This window comes from Aphelocoma coerulescens, chromosome 4, assembly GCF_041296385.1.
Source record: "Aphelocoma coerulescens isolate FSJ_1873_10779 chromosome 4, UR_Acoe_1.0, whole genome shotgun sequence".
Lineage (NCBI taxonomy): Eukaryota > Metazoa > Chordata > Aves > Passeriformes > Corvidae > Aphelocoma > Aphelocoma coerulescens.
The window spans coordinates 28,037,801-28,058,933 of record NC_091017.1 but is presented as its reverse complement, the minus strand read 5'-3'; the positions used below and the strand labels follow the sequence as shown (position 1 = coordinate 28,058,933).

The following is a 21,133-nucleotide window of genomic DNA, read 5'->3' as shown; positions in this document are numbered from 1 at the left end:
AGCAGGATGTATTTATTTGTCTGAAAGAGTCACTATTCTAAATCTGTAGGTAAACAGAATGGTTTAAAGGAAAGTGTGTACTAAATTAAAAGACAGCAGCAAAAAAGCAGATCTGAATTGATCTGGAATAAATTCATCTGGAAAGAGCTTTAATAAAAAAGGCAGCCTCAGTCCTGGGATTTTCAACTAAGCCAGCTGATTAGCCCTACAAATACAAGGCAAAAAGACTATTTAAAAAAGGAACCACAATAATGAAACTTAAAAAAAAACAATATAAAACAAATCTCTCAACATAAATGAGATGAGAATTCATTTTCCCTGTGATGGTCTCCACAGCTCCTGAAAGTGCCTGCTGCTGGAAACGAATGAAATAAAAGGGGAGGGAGAGCAGAGGGAAAGAGGTGTTAGCTTACCAGCCGATGGAGTTTATCGCTCCACTCCCTTCATGACGCTGGGAACTCACAAGCCTATAAAATGTGCCTTGGCTCCCAGTCCCCTTCTCCTTGAGCAAAATCAAAAGCAAGAGGCTGTACAGAAGAGAAGTAGGATGCTGTTCTACTCTGAGGTAGCTCTCCTGACGTGTCTGTTACAGCATTTCTAACAGTTTGAACAGCATAGCTGAAGATTTTTTTCTGGCAGAGCTCTCCTTCCCAGTACCTGTTCAGCTGCCTTACTTCCCCTTTTCTTACTTCCCTCTTCTTACCTGGTGCTGGGGATTTTGGAGGGTTGGGAGAGGGAGGTGGGAGAGGTACATCATTTCTGGAAGAGAGGAGAGGAACACCCAAGATGACTTTGGTTCCCACAGCCAACTGGAACATGAGCATGAGCAGCAGGTGGAATGTGAGCCTTGCTGAAGCAGGCAATCCCTGGGGACAGGCACCGGAAGCACCAGCTGCAAATACTTCTGCCCCTGTAGCCTCCTCGGAGGGCAACTTCTCCAATCAGTTCGTACAACCTTCTTGGCGCATTGCCCTGTGGTCTCTGGCTTACGGTGGTGTGGTGGCAGTAGCTGTTTTTGGAAATCTTATTGTCATCTGGATTATCCTGGCTCACAAGCGCATGAGGACGGTGACAAATTACTTCCTGGTGAACCTGGCCTTCTCTGATGCCTCCATGGCTGCTTTCAATACTCTCATCAACTTCATCTATGCACTGCACAGTGAGTGGTACTTCGGAGAGGCTTACTGCCGCTTCCACAACTTTTTCCCAATCACAGCTGTCTTCGCCAGCATCTACTCCATGACAGCAATCGCTGTGGACAGGTGAGAAAAGTTTAGGGATGAGAGATTGCAATCAGATTCTCTGCCAAAATAAAAATACAGAGATAACAATCATAGTGGTGAGAGGCAAAGACCTCAATAGTTCATTCATTGTTCTCCTCTGCACTTCTTTAGGATCTCTCCCTAACACACTTTATCTCCTGGTCTCTGGTCATTCTCCTTCAGTCTTTCATTGGTTTTTATTCTTCTGCTTTCTTTTACAACAAACATTTCCTCTCTCTGTTTGACTTCAGCTGCTTTCTGTGCTCTGTCTTTAAATACTTACTCTGTAACAGCAGCCATTACTCAGGGTTTTGCTTCCCACTGTGAAAACAGTCTGTTTCTCAGCCAGTCATCTAATACATACTGACAAGGAGCTCTAGAGATTGTGTGTAAAGGGAGAGGATTTCAAATTTCCCTCTTCTCTGTATTTTTGCAGCTGGCAGAGACATTTGCCTCCTCTTCAGAAATCACTTCAGACCCTGTTTTTAACAGCTTTTCTCACAGACAGCTCTGAGATGCTATGTTCCTCCTGATTTTAACTAATGAGACTATTTATGTTGCCATCTGTGCATATCTGGAGGTCTGGTAAGAACATAGTTTCAAAGTGCTCTTTTTTTTTTTTTGATTTCTTGAAACAAAATAAAGCTTTGTGACTGTCAAAGAAAAAAGGTCAGGGAAAAACTTTACGTTTGTACTCCTGACAATAATGGAATAGGAGAGCTGTAGTACCCATACCGCAAAGGGGAGATGTAGTTGCCAGGTTTCCTACACAGATGCATTGATGGACTGTTTCTCAGAGAGTGCTGTGAGTCTACCCTGGAAAATGTTTCTTTATTATTGTTTACACATTTGCTGTGCTGGAGAGATAACATACTGTATTTTCTTTTAGAAAAACACATCGATTTGTGTTTCAGATCTTTTATTCCTTTTAGCAATGCACTGAAATTACTCACTAAACTCCATTCTACATTTTCAAATCACATTATACATCTTTGCTGAATTGACTTGTCACAACTGCAGTATTTCCAAGTGAGGGTAGTTAAGATTTTATGAGGTTCAATCCACCTTCTGAAAAGTTATTTCTTATTTCCGGGTACAAAAATTGGGGTACATTGTTGTGCCTTTTGTTTGTGCTTGTGGACAAGTTCATAATAATGCTTTTCTGTTTGCCCTACTTATTGCAAATTTTTGGTGGCATTCTCAGCTAGATGCATGTCTGTTCTGTAAAGCTAGAAATGAAAGAGCAAATGAGATTCTTGGCAACTCTTGTACTTCTCTGCTCTGGGGATGAGTGAAAACATGAGGAAATCAGTATGCTTTCCTCCTGCGAGTGATGTATCTTCTCAACTGTTAGTCCCCATTAAAAATTGAGAAGATAATGTAAGACCAGTGATTGTACCTTTAACCAGGCAGAGATTTCTTTCATTGCCTTTTTGAGTTTAGCTTAAGATTCTCATCCAGCTTGAGGTTTTCAGAAACATAAAGGGGCTTTAGTTTAAGTATTTAACAGTTAGAGCTGTGTATTTATTAGTTACTGCTGCAGCTCATCAAGGCATTAGTTGAGCAGTTACTTGGATGTTCTGAGTAAGGCTTCATTTCATTTTTCCTGACAAAATTATCCACAGAGATGTAGTACTTACTACTTTGGCAGTTCCTAAATTTATGCTAGGAAACTGGGAACAAAAGTGAATACAGTTCCTTAGAAATCCAAACTGCATTTCCAGAGTGAGAGAAAATAGCTCTGCTCCACACTGACTAAAGTGCAATGGACAAATATATTGGAAATGTTTTCCTTGGTTTACCAATGAAAGGCTGGTGCTCAGAAGTGAGTAAATAACTACTGTTATTCACTCTGATCTACTTCTTGTCTGAAAATCCCCTGAAGAAATCACAATTTGCATGCCATCACATCCTCCAAGTTCACCTGCCTCCAAAGGCAAATCAAAATCTTCCCAGTGAACAATGCCATAGAGCAGTCTATGCCTCCTTCCCTATTCTCACTGCTGTTCCTTTTCCTTTTATACCAAATCACACCTGATACATTCAGTGCCTTTAAACATTCCCTGGCTACCTCTGCAAAATGATTCTGCCAAGTTGAGGAAACCCAAGGGTCAAAATAGGTCCCAAGGAATGTCCTTGCATGTACAGACTGCCCTATTCAAGGCAAAGATCTGCTGGGTGGATGATTTTTAAAAGTTGGGTTCCCATTTGCCTTTCGTAAAAGTTCAGCCAATACTTTAGACAGAACACTCTGCTTTAGTCTTAACCCAGTAAACTCATCTTTACACATTCTTTTAATTTAAAAATTTAAAACAAAACTGCAAATTAGGATAAAGCTGCTGAGGAAACTGAAATGATGGGATCAGATGACTTTCCATTAGAAATTGTTACCATCCCAAAATATTGAAAGGTCATGGGTTGTAACTCACTAAAAAGTATGTTGTGATATTCTCCACTGGTTGCTTTAGAGCATCCAAATGTTCATAGAGTATAAATGTGTCACTGTAAACCTGGACATCACTGAACAGAGGTCATACATGGGTAGTACATGTTTCCTTTCACATCTGATTCTGTAGGGCATTATAAGTTGTGTGAACTGTGAGATTACTGAACTGACACAGAATTTGTGCACTAGGCAGTTCCTGCAGTGGGGTGAGCTGCATCTGCAGCTGAGGATGAAAGTATCCAAGACTGGTGTAAGAGTACCTGATCATTGAACAAAGACTCAGATTTATGTGGGTTTATTCACACTTCTGACCACCTCTTCCTGGTGCTTTTTTTCTCCCTGCTTTCTCCTTTTCCAACAGGCTAGCTGTAGTCTACTGCAGAGATGCCATAGGTAGCTTTAACCGAGTTGTCTCAGGTACCAGAAGCAGCACAGATTTTACACTGTGTTGCTTCGTGGGCATTCATTCCTGCATTCTTCTGTAGCTTGTACTGCACAGTTACATTGCTTCCAGTGCAACAGTTCCTTTAGCTACCTTATGGGGATAAACTGGTAAATAGTCCAGGACAGACAGAATAGGAGATAATTCTGGAGCCAATATGCCCTTGTCACTGACCAGTGCATGATCCTAAAAGGTCCATCCATGATCCTAAACTCTGTGATCATTGCAATACAGTGTGTGACTGCAGTACTGTTCTTGGACATACTAATGCCAGTAAATTAGGCAGAATTTAAGCCACCCGGTCACTGAAGACCCACTGTCCTTTCCTGTGAGATCTTTGCATGCAAAGAAAGTGGCTCAGGTATGCCAGCAATTGATTGTGAGTCCCAAGACTGCCTCGTCATACAACCAGTTCTGTGTGTAGGCCTAAAAATTCTCTGCAGATACCTGATGGTTACAGTGCAAGTTTGGGGATGTAGCAATATAGCATAAAATAGCATGCCTTCAGTAGAGCACTTAGTATTATGCATTTTTTCCTGGTTTTAGCACATGTACAGTATTACTTCCTCAGTTACTTTTCTCTCTGCAATTCCATAATGATTTTCTCATGTCAATGAATTTAACTCTTTTAAAAGCAGCTCCTCTGGACTTAAAGTATTTTAATAGCGATGGTGAGCAGTTGCTGATCCTATTCATATCTTAGCATTTCTTTTTTTTTTTTTCTAGTATGCAAGCAAGTTTTTGGTCTTCGAAGCAAAAAACATTTATGTGACTTTAAAATATATTTAATATACAGTTTTATTTCTCCTCTTGTACAGTCTTTTCTCGTTTTTATGAACCTTAGTATTACCTAGTTTCTAGCATACATATATATGTCCTTATTCAATACTTGTCATTCTAGTTTCCCACCTTATTTTCTCACTTTCAATATATCTACAGAAGCACACATATACTGGGTCAGTTTTCTTTTTTTCTGTGACATTTTTCAGTTACTGATGGCTGTTAATAATCCCTCTATACACTCATTAGACTCCAGCATAAGTAATATGATACAAGCTTGTAACAGAAGACAGATATGAGGCATAAACACATGATTCACCTTATAAAATAAAACCTAAACTCATCATATATACACACTCACATCCTCAAAATATCACTTAGGCTCTTCAATCTCTCCAGGTGTATTCTGTAAGAGCAGTTATTATTGTCACAAAATAGTAGCACAAGCCCTATAAATTAATGTTACTGAAATTCTGAAGTAGGCAGTTGGCACACTGAAAAATGTCTTATCTTTCCAGTAGAATACATTTTGGTATCAGTCTCTGCATGATTTCCTGTTCCTGGGACAAATTACTCAAGGCCTTCATGCACCATAAACATTTTAAACTGATATTCCTTCCAAACTATCTATTATCTGACTGTTATTAAGTATGTGTTACCCACCTTGTGTGCCCAGAAATACTGAAGTACAGGGAAATGTGTATGTGTAAAAATGATCTCAACATTTCTAGCAGGTTAAGATATGGAGTGCACAGGGGATGACCCTGTTTTGTGGTCACATGGTAGCAGCGTGAGCAGAAGATGCACACCGAGAAGGTCTATTGGCACTTGCATCCTTGAACATGAGCTTGGCACCAAGTGTTCTGTTCTTGGCTCACTGGTGAATGGAGGAGGCTGAAGCAGTCCCAGACAGGAAAGCTGCGCTGCCCAGCCGGTTGCCAGCCCTGGCAGAGCTTAGCTCAAACAGAACTGCAGCCTTTGGCCTCTCTCTCATTCCCTTTCCCTCAAATTTAGATGTCTCAAAAGAAATTATTTTCATGTAAAAGAAGTGGGAATTTGCAGTGAAGACTTGTGAGAGAGACGAAGAACATCAGAAGAAGAAAAAAAAAAAAGCAGATGGAGTTTTTTTCAGGTTTCTTGTGCTTCACAGGCTAGAGATCTCCCCCTCATACCTGAGAATATTTTTACCAGAAGAAATGGATAGCATTTCTGTCTTTTTTTTCCATAAGATGCCACTATACTGTTACCTAGCTTTTCCTAAAGCCTCTGGTGACACATAACTACAGAAAACACTACCTGCCATACCCCCTACTGCCACACTGAAGTGCAATACTACGTTTTTTTCAAACTAATGGATGAGTTCATAATCATGACTTCAGGAATTAGCCTTGGTCACTGCATATCATGAAGGGAAAAAATGCAAGATATGCTTTAGAAATTATCACTATTATTTCTATTCTTACTTTGCCAGTCAAATTATAGAATTCGAAGAGGAAATCTCTTTCTCATTTCTCTGTCTTCCTTAAAGAGTATTTGAAGATGAAACACATCTTATTTGTGCATTCCAGTACCTGGGCTGCCCTCTGAAAAATACTAGTCCTTAGAACTGGACAGAAAAAGTTGAATAGGAGGGCATTAAGGGTTCAAATATCAAGAGCTGAAACGTGAAGGACTCTTTATCACCTGGGGGCCTAAAAATATTTTCTTGGATTTGACAATTGTCTTTCTTTCTCTCCTAGAAAAGAGAAATCATTTCTGCAGAACATTTTGATGCAATGGTTGCAGGATTCAGCATGCAGAACCCTAGGAAAAATAATCCTTTTCTTGCAATGGGACAATTTCAGTGATCAGGCAAAAAGACAGGATTTTTTTTTTTTTTTTGCAGTTTTGGTCAAAATTCATGTCAGAGTTACATTATTAATAACATACTGGGTCAGTCTGGGAAGAAATACAAGCATAACAGCTATATTTTCCTTTTTGTTTTGTACTGAGTAAATATTTTAAAAGCTGCTTTCAATAGGCACTGTAAAAAATGGAGGTTGATACACCAATATCTTTAGAAATATAAGCAACATTTACAACAGCAACGGCAACTAGCCCCCAGACTCCTTTGTCCAGACAGGAAACATCTGATAAGTTTGAACCTTATGTTCAAACAAGAAGTTCATTTAAACAGAGTCTTAGCCTTAAATACATCCTCTTGTTTATAATTTAATGAAAACTATCAAAATATGTATCTGTGGTTTACTATGCAATGTAGCCTGTGGTACTTTTGAAAGTTAGCCAAGGGCTGAGGTGCGGAGTGCTTTGGGGAGAGAGGTTTGTTTCATTGTTTATTTTTTTATATATTATTGCCTAAATGCATGTTTTTCTGACTGATTTACCAACCAGGAGAGAAAGTTGTATCATTCACATATTTGTGTTTACCTAAAATAAAATTATTTCAAAATAAATGCAAAAAGAAGAAGTAAGCCATCTAGATAACAGTGGCAGAAACACAGACACTGAAAGTGGGTTTATGCAGATGGAGCTGTTTCTACAGACTTTGCACTGATACTGGTCCTTGATAGCCCAGGTAGAACATATTAAAAGAAAAGGAGAAACAGAAACCCTTTTGTCAGGGGAAGTCAGTCTATCATTTTATGAGACAGACCAAAGAAAAGTCTTATCCCTTTTCTACCAATATTCATAGGTATGGAATACATTGTGTAAAATCAATTACATACTCATAAAAATCTAGCCCATTGTCAGTTACCAGATGCTCCTCAAGTAGAAAGCACTGGTTTTGAGAGCTCAGCCTTCCTGAAGACTTTCAGTATTCCTGGTTTTCATTAAGAGGTACTTGTAAATAAGGCATTGGAAGCCAGTCCTGATTTCAGAAAAACTTCAGTGTTTCTCCCTTCTCAAAGCACAAATAGCCATTCACCCAGAGTAACACACATTCCTCTGGGTAAATCAAGGCCAAGTTATACCCCTGGGATATTGCCCACTGATCTCTCAAATGTACCATGTGTTTATCTGACACTTTGTCACACACTCTTTCTTTATGGCGTTAGCTTTAAGGTGATCACTGCACAGCAGACCCTTCAGGCCACCAAAACCAGTCTTTCTCAACAGCCAGTTACAGCCCTACAGAAAAGCCCACAGCCACTCTTCCTGCAGAGAAAGTCAGTCTAAATAAATGAATACAAACCAGTCCTGCAAGAAAAGGAGCCTTGCTCTAGGAGCTAGCAGATAGGGATTAAAGGATACAAAAGTTAAAGACTTGGTTTCCATCATACAAAAAATGCCTTTAAAAGCCCAGTTCATTCCATTATCTTTAGTCTACTCTATATAGCTTACCTTTTGTAGGATTTTCCACAGCAATGTTTTAAACAAGGGCAGGGAATCACAGCAATTTCCCGACCTAAGTTTCTTAAATACCAGTTGATTCTAAACACAAAGCCTCAAAATCAGCTTCTGTCTTGAGGGAATAACAGCTTCTGTGTATTCATGAAGGAAGCATGCTCTCCTGTCTCCTGTTGACAAGCCACTTACATGCAAGCATTATGATTTTTCTCTCTGTCTCTTCCTCTGTCAAGTTCCAATTTCCTGTTACAATCTGGGACAATTACATTTTGCCCCATGTGAGTTTATAAACACATTGTAAACAGGTGAAACAAATCAGTTAGGATAATTAAAGGCTTCCAACTGTGTCTCCAGATGGGCATTTGTAGGATCCAATTCTGAACATCATTTTGTTTTAATAACATCTTGTGTATTTTTGCCACAATTTTCTAAATGACATATTAAAGATGAAAGGTTTTTCCTGGCTGTATTAGCCAGTGTATGCTATTTTACAAAAAGACAAATTAGGTTTATTTTTTTATCTTTTCTACTGTTGGGACCATAATACACAATCTTCTTAAGCTTTTATAGTATGTACCAGCTATTTGTCTCATGTTCATTGCAAACTGTAAGAAATACATGATTATGCTGCCAGTAAAACTGCTGACTTAAAAGAGTTTATCAGTATTAATCAAAAGAAGACTGTCTCTACTATTGTTTCAGAGAAAACAGATTTTCTTGATTTGGTGAACCCAAGAAACAAGAACAGAACACTGAATTGTAGATTCTAGACAAACAGAGCAGTTCAGAAGGGAACTAGATCTGTTCTGACCCCAGCAGCTAAGAAAAGAGTGCAGCAACAAGTACACCATGATGCACCAGCCATTATATCATGCAGCCTGAATGATTTTCTCATTAAGCTCAGTGGAAAGACTCTTGTTGACTTCAGAAGTAATCAGTTAGGGACAAAGATTAACACAAGATAAAACTGTAAGAGAAGTGATGACAGTGAGATATCATATAGTCACAACAAACAAAATCACATGCTAATCATGTGCATATGAAACTGGAGTGCTACCTAAAAATGCTTTAGAGTCATACATAGAAGATGGTGCAGTTGGTGAGCAATCCACATTCTTAGAAGTGCTGGCTTGAGTCTACCTGCACATATTTCCATCCCTACATTTCTAAATGTGCATATTCAATCTTATAATCACTTTCCAAGTATAAACGTTTATGTTGGGCAGGGTAATAATGATTTCTGCCTGTTGTGATAAATGAGTATAATGAGTTAATTCCTTTCAGCAATGTATTTTACATTCATCATCCCTGCTTTGATGCGTGGAATAAGCTATCTGTGGCACTGTCAGCAGCTCCCACTGGAGTGAAAAAGCATTAGAAGTCCGATCTTTAAATCAAACCGCTTCAGTGGAAGTTCAGAGCCCTTATTTTAGCAAGAAGTCCCACTGCTCAAGGCTGGTGACAGACTGAACAGTAAATGTCCAAAGACTGCAAAGCAAATTGACACAGCACCCCACTGAAAAAATGTCTGTGTGGCTACAGAATGCTTTTCAGTGGTATAACAAGCCTTCCTGCATTAGAAATCCTTCTTCAGCTCAAATGACTATCACCTTTTACTGTCCTTGGAGATGAGGTGTAGAGAGGTACAAGGTCTGTGTATAAATATCACAGAACATGGTGAACCTATGAGGGCTTCTGCACTTGCCACTGGCTTCAGACCAACTGCATAAATTTTAGGCACTGCAACATAAAAAAGGCATTAATCTATCAGAGAGCACCCAAAGGAGGGCCACAAAGCTGGTGAAGGGTCTGGAGGGGAAGTCTTATAAGGAGTGACTGAGGTCACTTGGTTTTTTTCAGCCTGGAGAGGAGGAGACTGAGGGAAGACCTCATTGCAGTCTTTAACATCCTCACAATGGAAAGCAGAAGGACAGGCACTGATTTCTTCACTCTTGTGACCAGTGACAGGACCTGGGAGAACAGCATGAAGCTGTGTCAGGGGAAGTCTAGGTCAGGTATCAGGAAAAGACTTTTCACCCAGAGGGTGGTTGGGCACTGGAACAGGCTCCCCAGGGAAGAGGTCACAGCACCAGCCTGAGTTCATGAAGCGTTTGGACAATGCTCTCAGGCACACAGTGTGATTCTTGGAGATGGTTCTGTGCAGGGCCAGGAGTTGGACTCAATGATCCTCATGGGTTGCTTCCAACTCAGCATATTCTGTGATTCTATGTTGAAGTTCAGACCATTTGAAAAAACAGTGGAGTAGCAGAACAGTCTGTAATACAGACAGGTGACACCAGAGCATCCAAGAAGTCCTGCTGTTCCCCTTGCATGCAGTTTGACTGGTTACAGAGAGAATAACTCTTTGGGAGTTCTCTCCCATACACCTGCAGAGACAGAAGGGCTTGCCACCACACAGCCCCGCTGCCAAAATGCTCTGGTTTTATACCAGTTCTACTTACCTTGGAATCTCTGGTACGCTAGGGCTGATTTTTGTCATGTCTTTTGCTCTTACATGACCCCAGTTTCCTTTCTTATTCTCTCCTCTCAACACAATTTCTATATGCTGTTATTCTACAGTTCTCCTTTCTTTGCTTCTATTGGTTTTTCATTTTCCTCTTTTCACTTCTATTTTTTCATTCAGCAAACTGTTCCCCAGTCTCAGTTCTTTTGATAGATCCTCTGTCTCATCATTCTCCCTTTTACTCCTGGCCTACTCAAACATTCCTATTTTTTCTACACCATGTTCAGCACCATTCAGTGCACAATTCAGACAGCATGTCTACTCTTCCTCCTTGTAACTGGCATTTTGCCATCCTTAATATATGTATGGCTATCACACAGAGTAAAAAAATGAGCCATAATGACAGAGCTACACCTTGAGACAACACACAGTTGTCAGCCATGAGTAATTGTAATATATAAGGGCAATATGCTCATCATACATACACATTATCCCATCCTTAGCCTCCTTTCCTCATTGATTTTCTGAGCAACATGTAAGCATGGAACCTCTAGCCTGTGCTAGCAGGAACTTTCATTCCTGCTGGAAACACCCTTGCTAAATGGACAGAGATCAAAGACAAGAACCAACTGAAAAATTTGCTACTGCTACTTCAGATTGAGCCTAAAGAGATAAACTACCCTTAGATACCTGCAATGGCAAGATAACATTTACAGCAAACAAAATTATTGGCAGAAGTGTGTGTGTCTCCTTTGCAAATGACAGCTAACAGTGCAGGAAGAACTCAGTTCTTTTCAAGGCTTCTTTTGGCTACAGAGATCAACATCCAGATTCTGTTCAAATGTGGAGGTAGTTTTTTACCTGCAACTGAGAGTTGTTCCACATTTTCTACTATACTTACTTGTGGCATTGATAGCTTCTCTAAGAAACTGCTACCAAACTTGTATGACAAATCTGAGTGAATGTAACAATTGCAGTTATAAAGTAATATCTCACTATGCTAATTAGGCAATTTTGTTTCTAAGAAAATCCACTTAGAACAAGTTAGATACCTCACTGTAATTGTCAGTGTACTGGCAAAGTAGAATAAATTAGATTTGTTATCCATGGCTCTGTAACAGAGAGCTGTCAATACTCTCCTCAGCTAAATCTATCCTGCACAAAGGTATTATTGAGGGAATGAATGGTCAAGGTTCCTCCACTTCCTTCCCATCTTGTTTGTTAGAATGATTGCCTCCTACATTTTTGTAATTGATCTTGTGCAATATCTAGGCTGTTGGCTTATCACTCAAATTTGAACTCAAAAGATAAATAACCTGTTTTTCATCTAATCCTTGTCCTTTGACTTACCTTACTCAGACACCCAATTGTTAAAATTTCCATCAGTACAGCTGTATGAGTCATTTCACCTAAACAATCCATGTCTTTAAAGGGCAGACAGGGAGATAAAACAACCAAATATTATCTTAGGCAACAAGAACGTCTTTTGGTATCTATTGGGAGTAAGAATAATATAACTGGGAATAATAGGAATGTAATGGAAATCTGACAATAGCACATAAAATAATAGCAATGTGCAATCTGAAGAAAAGTAGCAATTTGAAGGAATAATTCCAGGCTAGAAGGACATGCCTTAAGAGTCTCACAAGCATGTGAAAATGATTGTTTATGGCTTATCACTTACTACAAGTAAAGATCATCAAGCTTTTGGACAGTACTTGGCAGTCCACACAAAAGCCAGGTCAAATTTGAAAGACAGGGCTCATGACTGACTGACAAACCTGACTGCTTTACAAAGTTGTACTTAGTCTTTGAAGGAAAAAGTACCTAAATGGTAGAGGGCAACAATCCAACTGATGCATATTTTCTTGAGAACTGCTATTCTCAAGAAACAAGAGACACCCAGCACTCAAATAAAACTATTTCATAGTATGTAATACCAAAAGTACCAGTTTAGCTGAAATAAAAAACTAAAAGGTATGTGAAAGAGAGGGGAACTAATTGTTACCCTGTGGAGAAAAACAATGAAGTGCAGTAAAAACACTAAAAAAATGAACAAGCTTGTAATTCTAGATATGGAAATTGACAATTCAGAACTGAAGCTGTTTTAGATCACTCCCTGTTTCTGACAGCATTGAGAGGTTTTAAGACATTAGGGCAATTATCATGTCTACTAGAGGATGCATAGCACTTTTTGTTGGATTATCACATATTTTATTATTAACTATAAACAGACTAACCTTTGCTAAAACAAACATCTGTTCTGTAATTACTCATCTGTCAAGTATAAAATTTCCAAAAAAAATAAGACTATCTTGAGTGATATTTATGTACCACAGCAGGTAAATATGGATGCAGAAGATTCTTGCACAAACTCTTATCAGGAACATTATCTTGCAAATATTATTGTTATTGTCTCATGGCTAATGTCTGTACCTAAAAATCTTGGGCAAGTCTAACAAGAACCTAGGAGTGTACTGTAACAATTAAGATGTATCACACCTCCCTTCATTTGAAATGAGTACTTGTTTTTTAATTGCAGCAAACACAATATATTCATAAAAAAATGATTGATACAAATTTTCTTTCTCCCTTGTTCCTTGTATCCCTAACAGAGATCAAGAGGTAGAAAACAAGACTTGTTCTTCTATTACTGTCTGTCTTGATGCTTTCTCTCTCGTTGCTTTTGTTTCCCCTAAGCTTTTGCATTGTAATTGCTTAGAGTAAACTTTCTGATGATTTTTTGCATGTTCTTCTTAGGTTACCAGCATACATTAATTGCCAATACAATTATGGGGCAGCAAGAAGAACACTATCCTACCCAGATATAACGCTATCCTACAGGAACTGAGAAGGCAAATGAGGTGTTTTCTTGCTTCATGCATCTATTTCCCTTGGTGCTCTTACCAGTTCTAAACTGGCTCTTTTCTCAGTCTCTCTATGAACCAGTTGCTCTGGGGTTCTTTGGCAAACATTCTAAAGTCAAGTCTATCTCTAGTGAAATAAATGCATGTGGATTTATCAGATTCCTGTAGCTTTGGGACAGATGACTAATAATCCTGACAGCTTGGCTGTTAATTTTCCTATTAGAAATAAATGCTGTATGACCTAGCAGAGAAACAGAGCATCCAGCTGCATTGTTGATTTTCAATCAGGCTATACAGTAACAGAATGGTCGAGGTCTTAGCAAAATTGTTGCCCTGCTGATGTACATATGATTAACTGGGTGTCCCATGCCTGCAAAACAATATCCAATGAACCTTCTCCTTCCAGCACTGCCTTCATTGGAGCTGAACCACACAATAAGCACAATTACATCAGAACTCCAGGAACATGAATATCTCTGCATTTATCCTTCTCTTTCATTCTAAGCTTTGACTGATTCTAGATATATATGAATCTCTGACACAAAGGTCTTTGCTTTCTTTTACAGATACATGGCCATTATTGATCCCTTGAAACCTAGGCTCTCTGCAACTGCTACAAAGGTGGTCATTGGGAGCATATGGATTTTGGCTTTCCTGTTGGCTTTTCCCCAGTGCCTATACTCCATAACCAAGGTGATGCCTGGAAGAACTCTTTGCTATGTAGCATGGCCAGGTGGTCCAAAACAGCATTTTACGTAAGCTTTTGTTCTTTTAAACTTGTGTATGGTGATGTCTAGACTTGCAACGGGCTTGGCAAAATCTCTGGAGTGTCATGAAGATACTCTACATGCAGAATAACTAGCAGCTTTGATCACTGAGAAATGTAGAGCCAGTTTTCCAAGTAAGGATGATAGAGCATTCTACGTGATAAATGGAACAAATTTATTCTCTTCCACGTCTCTGAGTGTGCTCCCTCCCATGCTGCACGTTTACCATCGTTGCTCCATCTAAAATGGCTACTTCTATACGGACAGAGATGGTCAGAATCAGGAACATAACATGCATTTCAAAGCAAGCTTCCTTTTTATCCTAACCAGGAAAACAAGGATTTCTAGTCTCTCCTTAAAATAATTTAGGCTGGAAAAGACGTCCAGGGTCATCAAGTCACACTACCAAGTCCACCACTAGTCCATGCCCCTAAGTGCCACATCTACACGTCTTTTAAATACATTCAGGGATGGTGAGTCAATTGCTCCTCTGGGCAGCCTGTTCCAATGTTTGACAACCCTTCTCATGAAAAAAATTTTCCCAATATCCAGTCTAAACCTCTCCTGACACAACTTGAGGCTATTTCTTCTCTTGTAACTAGGGAGAAGAAAGAAACACCCCCACCTCTCTACCATCTCCTTTCAGGTACCATTACCTTTCAGGTAATTGTAGAGAATGAGACGGCTCTAACCAGATCTTTTTCTCTAGATCTCTTCATGAGAGGGCTGGATGGATTTTGCCATTTCATTCTGTTACACTGTCACAATTACTTATGTCAGATATTAGTCCAAAAGAGAAAACTGGATAAACCTATAAGTGGTTCCACTTTCTAAAAGTGAGAATACCAGTCATTAAATTAAATATATCCTGTTTGTCCCTCTGGTAGAATTAGGAATAAGTGGCTGCTTAGGCATCTGTCCTTTCAAGTCTTCACTGGCATTTAAGAAAAACATTGTGTTCAAGGCTGAAAGCCTGTGTAACCATCTAGAATCAAATTTGACCTTTTGCTCTTTTTGAGGCAGGTGAAAGGAGTCCTGGTCATATGTAATTTTTATCACTTTAAGAGCCATACACAGACATTTCTCTTTAGGGCAGGAAGGTCACGCTCAGTGACAGCTGAGGATTCTTCACTGATCATTCACGGGGATTTTATCTGAAGTTGGCATTTAACCAGGAGCTAACAGGGGGCAAAAGAAATGATCTTTGTTTTCCCAGGGCTTACATCAGCAGTAGTGACTATATTGCACATAGGCTACAGATCTGTGCTGTCTGTGTGCAACAGATCTGCTATATGAAAAACATTGAGTGACAGGACTCTTATCAGGGTCTTTGCATCAATGTATCACTAAAATACTTATTTTCCTTTCATTTATGGTCCAGACTAGAGCTCCAAATGCCTAGCTTGCCCTCATGATACTTGGCTGTGCAATTAAATGAACTCAGCTAGTTATGGACAAACATACCTTATTCTGTGGTCACTAATCATGATAACTATAGAGTAATCCATAATATATGCTAGTGCAGGCTCAGCATTAGACAGCCCACAAAGCACATGCACTAAAACACATGTAAATTTGCAGCACAATTCAAGACTTTCAAAAGGACAGTGAAAACACCAAGGACTAGCCAGTTAATATAAAACATGTCTTGTGCTAAAGTAGTAGTCTTGACTTCTAGCAGCCCATTCCATTGGTATAGCTCCTCTGAAAGCACTTACCACCTTAATACCTTTTCATTGCAGGTATCATGTTATTGTGATTGTGCTGGTCTACTGCTTTCCACTGCTTGTCATGGGCATCACTTATTCCATGGTGGGAATTACCCTCTGGGGAGGAGAAATACCAGGCGACACATCCAACAAATATCACGAGCAGCTCAAAGCTAAAAGAAAGGTACTGTTCCATTAAATCCCACTAAGTGAATATTTACAAAATCGTCTGCAATTGTGTCACAATGTATCACAGTAAATTCTTTCAGAAACACCAAATCACTAGAAATAGCAGGAACGAGAGATCATCTTCAATACAAAATTTGATTAAGTTGGACAGTTGTCTTCTACGTTCACTAGCTGTTCTTCTTGTAACTTTAATGTTTGTCATTAAATAAAGGAAGCATTTGGGTTTTAACTTCTTACTCCACATGTAGCAGCACATATTGTGTCTGATATATGGAAACTAAGACAAAAAGTTCAGCCTTCACAGAGTTAAAATACTGGGTTTTGGACAATGGGCTAGCAAACCATTAGCACTTGTTAGGTAAGATTCTCATCCTACTGAAACAAAAGTGAATCTTGCTGTAATTCTCAGGTGGTTGAGGTCCATATATATTTGAGAGAAGCACTGATCAGCCTATTTGTAACGAATAATTTAGATTTTTAAACAATAACCTTTTTGTGAGAAATGCAAACAAATTTTCCCAGATATTTTCTTTCAATCTTTTTCACTGTAGGTATTCCTTAATCTAACTAGATTTGGGACTTCTTATGAACTGAGTATTTGACTATCTCCAGTTTAGTTTTCAAAATGTTGCAGTGCCATGAAGGTTTCTTTCCTATAACATTCCTTTTCTTAACCTAACTTTTCTTATTTAATAAGGCAGCCTTCTCCTTTTTATTTCTGACAAAATTTTTTCATACTAAAATGTATTTAACTTTTCAGATTTGAAAAAAGGGTACCCTAATACAAACTTCTCATTCACAATGATGACAACATTTTCAGTTGCTGTTTGCTTCCTATCACTGTGAGTATGTTTGAACAGTGGAATACATTACTCTGCTGCAGCAATAGCAGAGTGGGACATATTGGGTCCTGAGACAGCACGAGATCTCCTGCAAATTCTGGAGAGCACTAACATTTTCATTTCTTTCAGGACACTGCAAGGAATATGAAAGTGGGGTTTTTTCCCCCACCACACTACACAGAAAAAGTTGTTATGGCAGAGGATATATGAAAAGAAAGATTAGGATCATTTTCTCCTTCACACATCTTCAGACTCATAAGAGAAAAGTGCCAAGTTGTCAGAAGTTTCAGTTGTCAGAATAGTAGAGATGCCTAGACAGCTTTATGGCATGACATGCAATGTCTACCATGAAACCAAAAGTGTCATTTATTTTTGTTTTAACATAGCTTTTTTAAGAGGGGAAAAATGTTAGCCTCTCTTAAGGAACTGGAATGCAGCTTGACCAGTATTGCCACTACTATTGCTTTGTAACTGTTCAAAAATTATTTGGAATGAAAACAGAGAAAATTACCAAAAAAAAAAAAAAAATCATAGAAAGCTATGCAGTATGCTTTGTGTATTTGCCCCAAAGCAATATTATTACACTAATTTCCAGAAATACTGAAATCATTTCAAAAGATCAGATTTCACGCTTTGACATTACCCAAAAAGTTCAACATTACCATTACAGTCTTCACCATGCATGTTGTCAATTACCCAAAAGTGTATTTTCAAAGTTACGAGATTGCCCTTCCTACAGAACATAAGCAGAAAAAGATTTCACTGATCAACTAGCTGTGCTAACACCAATGCTCCCCTTTAACCCAGCCATCGGAAAAAAATAAAGCAAATACTCCGCTGGAGGTGACGGGGTTCTGATTGTAAAGACAACCTGAGAAATCACTTTCTGTAACAGACACAAGTTGCAAAAGCAAATGTGGAAAGAAAACTATTAAATTATTGGAGATCCAGGACATGCCAGAACTTCAGGACCCGTTATCATAATAACTAAGTAAAATAATCTTGTGGCATGAAGAGAAAATCTGGCTTTTATCATATGAAATAGAGGGCCCAATTAAATCCCTTGAATACTTTAAAAACAGCACCTGTTTAGAATTCTAAATATATATAAGAGACAAGGAATAGCATCCTTAATTAAGAATTTTAAATGTGAGAGTACAGGAATGCATACTTTCAAGACATGCAACAAGGGAATTAAATTATGTGCAGATATATTATAACTGCATCAGTGACTTTTTGGGTAGAGCTCCATGACAGCATTTTAGCTACACTGCTGTGCTCTCCAGCAGGATTTATGAAATAACTGGTATTTGGAAAGATGAATCATAATTGGTTATTCATGGAGAGGAACTAACAGACTGGAATCCAAATAAAGCTATAACTCAGCCTGTCTCTGATAACAGAGCTAGTGCTTTGCCTTTTTCAGGCAAAGAAATCATCTGTTTTTCTTGATATTTAGTAAATAGGTATCTAGACACATGGGATATCTGCACACTTATAATGAAAGAGAAATATACAATAGCTGACTATGTTTCATATCAGGCAATGATACAGTGCAAAGGTGTTGGATTAGGGTTGTTTGAAATGGTATTTAATATTAAGAAGGTAGTTCATATAAACAGTTCATGCAAAACCTTTAAAGGAAACAATGTTTGCCAGCAAAAGATTTGAAGCTCAAGAAAGCTGTTAGTAGTTCAACAGACAGTCTCATCATTTCATACATATGATTGTGCAACACAGTCCTGAATCCTCCTGAAAGTGAAATTAAGGAACAAAGGATTCAAAGAATTTCACAGTGCATACTGCAGGTTGGACAACACAAAGTCATGCTTAGTATCTTTAAGGTCAAAGACAAAATGTTTAGAAGTTCAGGACTGGATGCAACTACATCATTACTTCTTTTTTTCTTTGTTTCTTTTTTTTTTTCTTTTTTTTTTTTTTTGACAGCTCAAATATTTCAGGGACTGACTCATTTAAATCTGCCTGACATCAGTCTTTTGAACTTCTGAATATTTGCTTCACACGCAGACTTTGCAGCCATTATCCCTTCTTAAATCTCCTGGCATGAGACTGACTGATGTTCAGCTGAACATCATTTATTCTCCTGCAATTCCTATTTTCATAATATGGAATTACAGTCTCAATGCTGTCATACGTAACAAGTTTATACAGGTGTCTCATAATGTTACTATAAGATTTACTAGGTCAAAATGTTCTTTATATTCACTGCAAATACTTGCTCTCAGATGTTGTCTCTACACCCTGTTTTTGCTATCTAACAAGTTTCAATCACTCTTTCAGCTTTAATTAACCCATAAGAGGGAATAACCATGTACTGCAAATAAAATCAGTTAACTATTGTTTTTATCAAGAGATACAGTTCTGATACAACTGTTTTCTGAAAAAAAGAACATTCATCTCAACAGAAGATGCCATTGCCTGGCCACAATGGGAAGAATATAGAGGAATGGGAAATGTGCTTAACTTTAATATTTTCTTTACTGTTCCTTTTACTTATGACTGTTAACTTTGTGATGTCATCAGGCATCTTTTTCAGTAAGTTTCATTCCTCCACACTTATGCTTCTGCCTGTAATTTTTGCTTCTCCTAACACAGTTCGAGGTATCATCTCAACTTCTTTTAGCAATGAAGATTGATTAAAAGCTGCATTGTTTCAATATAAAAATTGTTCCTCAAATTTGAGTCTAAAACAAGAAAAAAAACCCCATATGTTTGATGGTGAGTCGCAGTCTTTGTGAGAACTCCTGTATGAACACTTCATACATATTTCTCAGGTTTGTTCTCATTTTGTTCCCCCTCCAGTTCATAGATTTAGAAAAAGTCCAAGGAATGGCAGCTAAAAATCATCTATGGACTTATGAACAGATTAAAATGGCCTGAACTTTTCAGTTTGGAGACAAGGAGGCCAAGGGACAAGATGTCAGGGTTTAGAGAAACACAAAGGTGATGGGTCAAGTGGCTGAAGAACTGTTGGTCACCAAATCCTGAAATACAAGAACAGATATGAGAGCAGCTTAAGGCAGGTAGAAGAGAGAGTATTTTAAGAAAGGGTCATTTAAAAGTTGGTAAAGAGCATCTGAGATGCTTTACTGCCAGATGCTTCTCAGAAGATTCAGAAAGGTTTTAGGCAAATTAACAAGCAATAAATTCATAACTCATAGAGTTCTTAAGGTTGGAAAAGATCTCCAAGATCAACAAGTCCAAGCTCTGACCAGTCTCCACTTTGTCAAGTAGACCACAGCACTAAGTGCCATGTCCATTCATTTCTTGAACACTTTCAGGTACTCCACCACTTCTCTGGGCAGCCTTTTCCAATGGCTGACAACCATTCAACTTCATTTCAGTGAAGAAATGCTTCCTGATGTCCAAAAATTCTCCCTAATGTTCAAGTAGATACTGAGAGGATGAATCAGGGATGCACTCCAGAATGGTACAAACATACACAAAGTGTCACAGGCACTTTCCCCTGGGAAGGCACCTCTTCCCTTTAGCTGATCTCACATTTCTGGGAGCAATATGTGGAACAACCTACCCATTCTGTTGTGGGGTAATGAGGTTCAGAAACTCAATTTCTGTCTCAATTTCAAACTCTCCTGTCAAAAATAGGTGTCTGTATAGTATTTTTTGTCCATCCGTATTCACCTTCTGTAAATACGTCTACTCTTTGACTTTTCAGAGATTGACAATGAAAATAAAATGCAAAACAGAATAAATAAATACTAGAAGAGAACTAACAGCAAAGATTAAGCTGGAGAAATAAATTTTTACATTTTAAATAAACCTGTTTTAAGAACAGGTGGTCTCAGTGATCTAACAGTCATAGCCCTATAACTTATATGATAACGTGTGGGTTGCTGTATTGCTTGACTAGCTGAAATTTCCTACAGCTACAGTTAAATTATCATTTATCCAAAATGCTGATGCACTGTGAGCACCTTTTGTAGGCCAAAGCTCTATTGTGATTGAAAACCACAGGTGTACTTCAGTGCAGCCACA

General features: G+C 38.5%; 1 protein-coding gene and 1 long non-coding RNA gene across 2 annotated transcripts in view; one reads left to right on the top strand and one right to left on the bottom strand.

Moving 5' to 3' along the window:
* Positions 1 to 483, bottom strand: part of LOC138109599 (uncharacterized) — a 29,969-nt gene extending 29,486 nt beyond the window's left edge. Inside the window, exon 1 of the long non-coding RNA XR_011150637.1 lies at positions 414 to 483. This is a non-coding gene — a long non-coding RNA (uncharacterized lncRNA). The remainder of the gene's footprint in view (positions 1 to 413) is intronic.
* Positions 484 to 785: 302 nt separating this feature from the next.
* TACR3 (tachykinin receptor 3) overlaps positions 786 to 21,133 on the top strand; it is a 35,872-nt gene continuing 15,524 nt past the window's right edge. The window contains exons 1-3 of the mRNA XM_069013276.1: positions 786 to 1,262; positions 14,176 to 14,364; positions 16,119 to 16,269. Of these exons, the coding sequence (XP_068869377.1) occupies positions 787 to 1,262; positions 14,176 to 14,364; positions 16,119 to 16,269 (816 nt within the window). The 5' untranslated portion in view covers position 786. The remainder of the gene's footprint in view (positions 1,263 to 14,175; positions 14,365 to 16,118; positions 16,270 to 21,133) is intronic.